Below are 7,221 nucleotides of genomic sequence, written 5' to 3'. Positions count from 1 at the left end.
CCAGGCCTCCATGACCTCCCTCTCACACAGACACATATTTAAAATGAACACTTAAGCCGGGCGGTGGTGGCACACGCCTTTAATCCCAGCACTCGGGAGGCAGGCGGATCTCTGAGTTTGAGGCCAGCCTGGTCTACGAAATGAGTTCTAGGCCAGCCTGAGCTACATAGTAAGACCCTTTCCAAAAAAATATTTTTTTAATTTAAAAAATAAAAACTTGGGAATGAGGGTAGCAGTCACGAGGCTGAGGCAGACTGGGGATTTCTCTGGCATTTTAGTTGAGTCCAAAACCAGATTGAGGTCACCACGGAGACACTGAGGACTCAGAGATTGGGTTGCACCCTGAGATCTCAAACCCAGCTGCTCTACCTCTGCTCCAGGGCAGGAACAGGGCTGACTATGTGCAGGAATGGCCTGTTCAGGCAGAGGTGCTCTTAGCAGAAGGTCAGGTGGTATTGGATCCTTCATCAGCTCACTCAGAAGCCCCTGCACACACCCATGAGCCACAGCCATGGCAGACATAGCTGCTTCATTAGCGGGGCTGGGCAGGGAATCATGATGGAAAAGAAGCCTGAGCGGGGAGGGGGGTGGCAGGCACACTGGTGCCCAAGCGCAGTGGGGTGTGGCCCTGCAGCACCCTGCTACCCCAAGGTTACCACCATTCACAGGTCCCAGCCCCAGGTCCTTCTTAAATTCGTCCTCTGGCTGTCCCTCATTCCCAGTTAGGAGCCAGGAAGGGGTGTCAGTCTGGGGATAGCAAGGACCCCAAGAATCAGGGTCCTGCACTGGGATGCAGAAACAGGGCAGGTAGAGGAGGAGGCGTGGGGGACAGACCTCCACTACTCTGGTTTCCCGTCCTGGTCCTGGCTTCGGCACAGTTCAGAATGCAAGAGCCCCTCTGGGGACAGACGGCAGCTTGTGCTGAGGTAAAGCCACCCACCTCCTGTCCGCTTTACTAACCATTACCGCTCTACTCCAGTTGGCAACGGCTGTCTCCCTTCCTTTCTAGCCAGCTCTACCTGGGTGGGTTCTAGGCAGAGGAGGGTGTGGTGTGGGAGTTAGACAGGAGCCCCCAGCCTGCTACTCCCACCTCTTCATGGCCAAGAGGGCTGCTTGGGTCAGCAGCCGCTGTTTCTGCGCAGAAAGGCATGGCACCGTAAGGAACACTGCAGCTCCATGAAGGTGAGGGGGCCCACGGTGACGGCACATGGGCCCACAACCTGGAAGCCAAATTTCTCATAGAAGGCCACCAGTGGGTGCTCGCACATGAGCACGGCCCGACGGACAGAGGGCTGGCTCCCCAGGTGGTGCAGGTAGCGCCACAGCAGGACGGAGCCCTTGCCCTGCTTCCGGAAGGTACGGTGCACTGCCAGTACGTGCAGGTGTGCCGTGCGGCCTCCAGGCCTGTGTAGTGTCAGCGACTCCTGGGGGTGGGCAAAGGACAGACGTCCTGGTTACTTACGCTAATACCTGCTCCTCCAGACCCAATCCTAACCAGAAGGAAGGGTGTCCCAGGTACCAGAGTAGCCAGGGCTCCCTTCATAACCTGACAGGGCCCGCCTGACTGGGAACCACAGTCCTACAGACAAAACTTCAGTCTGTGAATTGCAACCCCTCTGGGGGTCTAACGGCCCTTCCACAGTGGTCACCTAAGACCATTGGAAAACAGGCATTTACGTTACAATTTATAGAAGTAGCAAATTCCAGTTAGAAAGTCGCAACAAAAATCTCACGGCCCTGCCACCCAAGGAACTGTACTGAAGGGCCGCAGCGTCTGTTGGGAAGGTTGAGAACGCTGCTCTAGAGGATCAGGCAGAGGGCCCACAGGCTGCTGCTTGGGTTTACTCTGCTCAGAAGGAGGGGACATCCATCTCTGAGGAACTCACCCTGCTCTCACCTGAGTAAGTCTCTCCTCGTCCCAAAGTGAGCCGATGATGAAGGCCACAAGGCGACCCTCCTCGAACCAGCCCAAGGACAGCTCTGGACACAGGGTTAGGAAGTGTCGGATCTCATCCAAGTAGAGGGGACAGGTACCGGAGACGGAGATAAAGGCTGTGGCAGAAGGCAAGGACCAATGACCTCTATGCCGCTTGCCCATTGTGTGGGTACACAAGTTCCCTCCCTCCCTCCCTCCCTCCCTCCCTTCCTTCCTCCCTCCCTCCCTCCCTCCCTCCCTCCCTCCCTCCGTGTGTGTGTGTGTGTGTGTGTGTGTGTGTGTGTGCGCGCGCGCGCGCGTGTGTGTGCGCGCGCGCCACACTTCTCAAATTTAACTCCCAAAGGCAGGCCTCTGGAGAAGACAACAGCCAGCTTAGAGTGCCACCCCCCAAGGGCCACTCACCTTCCCGTTCAATCTCAAACACGCTGACGGCATCCCCCGGAGTGAGGCAGCGGAACTCGCTAGCAGGGAGTGTGTGGCGCCGCTGGCAGCCTAGGAACTCCGAGGTCCCAGGTGGCATGTGCAGGGCCACAGGTTTCAGGGAGTGGGTGCTCAGCATGGGCATCTGGCTGCTGAACCCTCCCCCGGGTTCTCCAGCTTCAGAAGTGGTCCCTTAGCACCTGTCAGAGAGGAGAGGGAGCCTGGCCTTCTTGAAGAACACAAGTCAGGCATCTCTGGGGACAGAGCCAGTCCCTGGGTGCCTGTACCTCCTGGCAAATTCCAGGAACTTGGAATGTTAGTGTATCTCCTCACTTTTACTCAAGAGCTAGAGGCTGACCTGGAGAGATGGCTCAGCAGTTAAGAGCACTGGCTGCTCTTTCAGAGGGCCTGGGTTCAATTCCCAGCACCCACATGGCAGCACACAACTGTCTGTAACTCCAAGATCTGACACCCTCACACAGACATACATGCAGGCAAAACACCAACGCACATACAATAAAAATAAATTATTAAAACAACAACAGAAGAACCAGAGGTCCCTTAGAGCAGTTGTCCAGAGCTCCAGACAGATTCTAATGCCCTCCAGGTAGACGAGCCTTGATAGATGTGGACACCTCGACACTGTTGCCCAAGGGGACAGCAGAGCAAGGGTGTATGAACCTCCAACCTCCTCTACTGAATCTGTGGGGTGGTCAGGCACCCAGGCCTCTGATACCGCCAGTCACGTGGCTTGTCTCACTCAGAGGGAGATTTCTAGTCTTCTGTGCGAGATAGTACGGCCAGGAGATTTTTTATTTAGTTTTTGTCTTTTAACGGAAGTGTGTCTGTGTGTGAATATGGGCACAAGTGTGCATGAGCTCACAGAGGCCAGAGGCCTGGAGCTGGAGCTACAGGTGGTTGTGAGCTGCCCAGTGTGGATGCTCAAACTGAACTCAAATCTGCAGGGAGAGAGATAGGAGCTCTTAATTTCTGAGCCATCTTCCCCCCCCCCCAGGCTAGGAGCTTTTTAGGTTGCCTCAGACTTTAGTCCAGAAGAAAAAGCTCTTTACTTAATGTGAGCCTGAGCGCCACATTTTCCTGGATGACGTCAGACTAGGTCATGCTCAGGAGATGGGGGATAAGACAGCTAAAGAGTCTGAGACTGCTGAGTTCCAGGTGGGGAGGGTCAGGTATGGAGGGCACTCAGGGGAACCGTCCAGCAGCTTGGGCTCACAGGACATGCCCAGGGGCTATCGTCTTTCCTGTGACACCTGACAACGCGGTGGTCCTTAGAGGGTGCCTTCCATACCTCTGCCTTCAAAAGGGGCTAGGAAGTTAAGGTGAGATCGCTCAGCAGGTAAAGGGACTTGCCACCATGCCTAAGAACCTGAGTTTGCTTCTGGGACTCACATGATAGAAGGAGAGAACCGACTCCCACAAGACTCCTCTGTCTTCATACACACGCACAATAAATAAAATGGAATAAAAATGTCCTTTTTTAGATGGGTACTGGGGATAGCTCAAACAGGACTTAAGTACAATCCCCAAAACGCAAGGAAAACCCAGGTGCAATGCCCAGTGCCCAGTATCTGCAAACCTAGCACTGGGTGAGTCAGGGACGGGCAAACCTGGGGTTCACTAGCTCCCTTAGCCAGCCCAGCCTACTTGGTGAGCGTCAGAACAGTGAGAGACCCCATCCCAAAAGATGAAGTAGATGGTTCCTGAGGGATGACGGCAAACCCCTGGCCTCCATTACACATGCACACGCATACATACAAAGAGGGAGAGGGGCCCACTTACCAGAACTGTAAGGAGTCCAAGTGTCCCCGACACAGAGTTAGTCACCTTGAGGGCTGTCACTAGTTGCAAGAGCTAGGAGAACCGGAGACTCCTGTCTGCAAGACAGCTGTAGCACACATCCCCCTGGCAGCGTGTGGTGTGCTTGGAGGTTTCTAATCCCCCTGGCCCTGCCTCCCACGTTACTCCATGTGGTACAATGCCAGCATGATTAGGCAGTCAGGGCTGGCCCCATCCTGCTGAGGACAGGCGTCAGCAATGCCACAGAGGACGCAAAAGGAATTACTAGTTAGCTGTCTCGGGCCCTGGGAAGAGCACAGGCTAAGCTTGGGGGTGTGACTTTAATCCCTGCCCTTTCCCCAGCTGGCTGGGCACCAGCAATCATCTTCTGTCTTTCAGAGGTCAGTGTGCCCATACTCGTGAGGGTCCTTCCTGGTCAGGTAGCCTGCTGCTGCTATAGCCATGTACCTGGGGAGGCAGTTTCTACAATCCACAGGACATCCTACCAGGGGAGTGAAGCATTAATCTAATGAATCTTATCAATAAAAATCCAGAGTCAGATATCAGGGTAAAAGCTGAAAGATCAGAGAAGCAGCCACCAGAGACTTCTTACCTCTCTGATCCTGTCTCCGCCCCTCATCACTTCCTTGCTCTGCCCAGCCCTTTCTGTCTCCAGTCTGTACAGACCTCCAGACCTCCATGGTTAACTAGTGGCTAGCTCCACCCTCTGACCTCCAGGCAAGCTTTATTTGTCAGAACACTAACAAAATATCACACAACATTTCTCCCTTTTTGTCTAAATAAAAAGTGAAGGTTGTACCTAACATAGAAAAACTATTTGCAATAAGTACAATAACTATATATAATATATACAGTCAAGGATTATGTTAACAATGTCCAGTCCATTTGTATTTGACAAATTCAGAGAAAATACTCTATTATCTATTATATCCCTGTGAGTCTGGAGCATTGTACCTAATCCACTTTCTATCCTAACTTGTATTACCAACCCAGAACTATTCTTTTATGTCTCTCAACCTTACACACTTTACCTTTCTTTTGTGAGTTTCTTTTCTGAATTCGTTAACAAGGAAAACTATAAATATCTAGTCTTCAACTCCATCAGAGGCCCAAGAAGGAAATATTACCTGAGTAAAGAGGAAGTGCAAGCAAGCAACTTCCAAAAAATGTGAGAAAGGACGGAAACAGCTGGCCGCCTGGACAGTCACCCAAGGTTCTTCTGTAACACTGGGGCATCCATTTTCAGCCTACAAGCCTAGGATATCTGACAGACTGTTCTGTGAAGCAGGATATTCTGAAGGGCGTTCTACCTTGCCTTGGCAAAGTTTGGCAGTTACTTTCTTTTGTGTCCTGCTTGTCCAATTTGGACAGCATACTGTCAGCAGTAAAGGAGCCCAGGTGCCTGTGGAGTTTGCTGTAGAGAGACTGCAACAGAAAAATCCCAGACTGGCTTAGAGGTCTTGGGGGGAGAGAAACCTAGCAGGCTGGGCGAGGACTCCGGTGGGAGCCCCCACATACAGCTCAGGCTTGTCACAGGCAAGCAGCTTTTTCATGAATTCGTGCCCCAAAAGTTGAACGCCAGATGAAGCGTTAATCTAATTAATCTTATCAATAAAAACCCAGAGTCAGATATGGGGTAAAAGCTGAAAGATCAGAGAAGCAGAGCAGCAGCCACCAGAGATTCTTACCTCTCTGAATTCTCTAACCAAGAAAGGTCAAGGTCCTGTCTTCACCCCTTCATTATCGGTTCTTCTCTCTGCCCAGCCTTATCACTTCCTGTCTCCTGTCTGTACAGACCTCCGTGGTTAACTAGTGGCTAGCTCCACCCTCTGATCTCCAGGCAAGCTTTGTCAGAACACAAATAAAATATCACACAACAGGGGAGTGTAACTGTCCCCATTTTACAGAGGAGGAAACTGAGGCTCTGTTCAATAATTTCATGGACCCAGTCAGGTGCCAAGAGAGCCAGAAAGTCCCCAGAAACAGTATTCATGGTCTTCAGAGTAGAAACGCCTAAATGCCAGCAACCACAGAGAGAGCTATGGGTCTATACAAAGTATCACTCTGAACCTCCACCATGCAGCACCCTAGAGGACACCAACAGAAGGGTGACAGAAGCCAGAGGAACACATGGTGGTTTCTAGTCTAACGTGATTCCGGTGTTGAGAACCTGCTGGTGGCAGCCCAGGGACTGCCCTTAGGAACACTGGAGAGGTGACTGTCTCACTGGACAATGCTAACTCACACAGCTCTCCACATATGTGCTATGTTTAACGTTTCCTTAAACTCCAAATATCTCCGGACACCGTTCGTCTCAGCTCCAATCACCCACCTCGAGGACCTTCGGTGCCCGCGATCTCTCTGTCCCTCGAGCAGGCGGCTCTCCTCCCCCTCCCCTTCCCACTCACACCGCATTCTGCCTCCCTTAGCTCAGCTCTGCCCAGCACCTGCCCTGTACTCTGACCACGTGCTGCCCGGTTCCACCAGGGCAGTGAAGCTCCCTATTGGTACCAGGCCCCTCCTCTGCTCAAGGCGTGAAGCCAGGAGGTGCATTCCCTGGAGCTACCAACAGAGGGTGCACTTAATCCATGATCCTCGAAGGACAGCAGCTCCAACCTTGATCCTTGGGGAGACCAGGGCCAGTACAGACACGCCACCACACACACACACACACACCCACACACACACATTTTGCGATCTGCAGGATCCTCTTTCCTGAGACCCCTCTCTGCTATTTGTTGCCCTAGGGGCTCCTGTCCTTGCCTCAACTGCTTGTTCCCTGGCTACTTTCACTTTTCCCCTGTAGGAGACCCTCAGTCGACTTTCCATGGTTGATCAGAAAGACCTCCTTAGGGTTAGCCCTTGGGCCTGATGGGGAACACATTCGGCGCCTCAGCCAAGTGCCCATACTGCCAACACAGTTCCATGTGAGTCCACGTCCTTTCTCATTGACCATCCTCATGGCTAGGCACCATCTGGAAAACACTGCTACACATGGTGACCCTCTGAGACCAGAGAAGGGCAATGTATTAGACATGGCTAAACTA

The 7,221-nt window shown here is 52.6% G+C and overlaps 1 protein-coding gene across 1 annotated transcript; it reads right to left on the bottom strand.

The window, feature by feature from the left end:
• Positions 1 to 238: 238 nt before the first annotated feature.
• Positions 239 to 2,824, bottom strand: Aanat (aralkylamine N-acetyltransferase). Its single transcript, XM_057776290.1, has 3 exons — positions 2,339 to 2,824; positions 1,898 to 2,052; positions 239 to 1,424 (listed from the first exon to the last, which is right to left on the bottom strand). Exons 1-3 carry the CDS (start codon positions 2,499 to 2,501, stop codon positions 1,119 to 1,121), a joined length of 624 nt encoding a protein of 207 aa, XP_057632273.1. The 5' UTR covers positions 2,502 to 2,824; the 3' UTR covers positions 239 to 1,118.
• Positions 2,825 to 7,221: the final 4,397 nt, after the last annotated feature.

This window comes from Chionomys nivalis, chromosome 7 (assembly GCF_950005125.1).
Source record: "Chionomys nivalis chromosome 7, mChiNiv1.1, whole genome shotgun sequence".
Taxonomy (NCBI): domain Eukaryota; kingdom Metazoa; phylum Chordata; class Mammalia; order Rodentia; family Cricetidae; genus Chionomys; species Chionomys nivalis.
Note: the sequence above shows the minus strand (reverse complement) of the source record. Positions and strands in the feature narration are given on the sequence as shown.

Bases quoted from the DNA above. Each gene is read 5' to 3' on its own strand.
- Aanat (XM_057776290.1), bottom strand. From the start codon at position 2,501: ATGCCCATGCTGAGCACCCACTCCCTGAAACCTGTGGCCCTGCACATG. The intron at 2,053-2,338 runs GTGAGTGGCCCT...CTTCTGCCACAG, and splicing joins GTTTGAGATTGAACGGGAAG to CCTTTATCTCCGTCTCCGGT. The intron at 1,425-1,897 runs GTGAGAGCAGGG...GCCCACCCCCAG, and splicing joins ACGAGGAGAGACTTACTCAG to GAGTCGCTGACACTACACAG.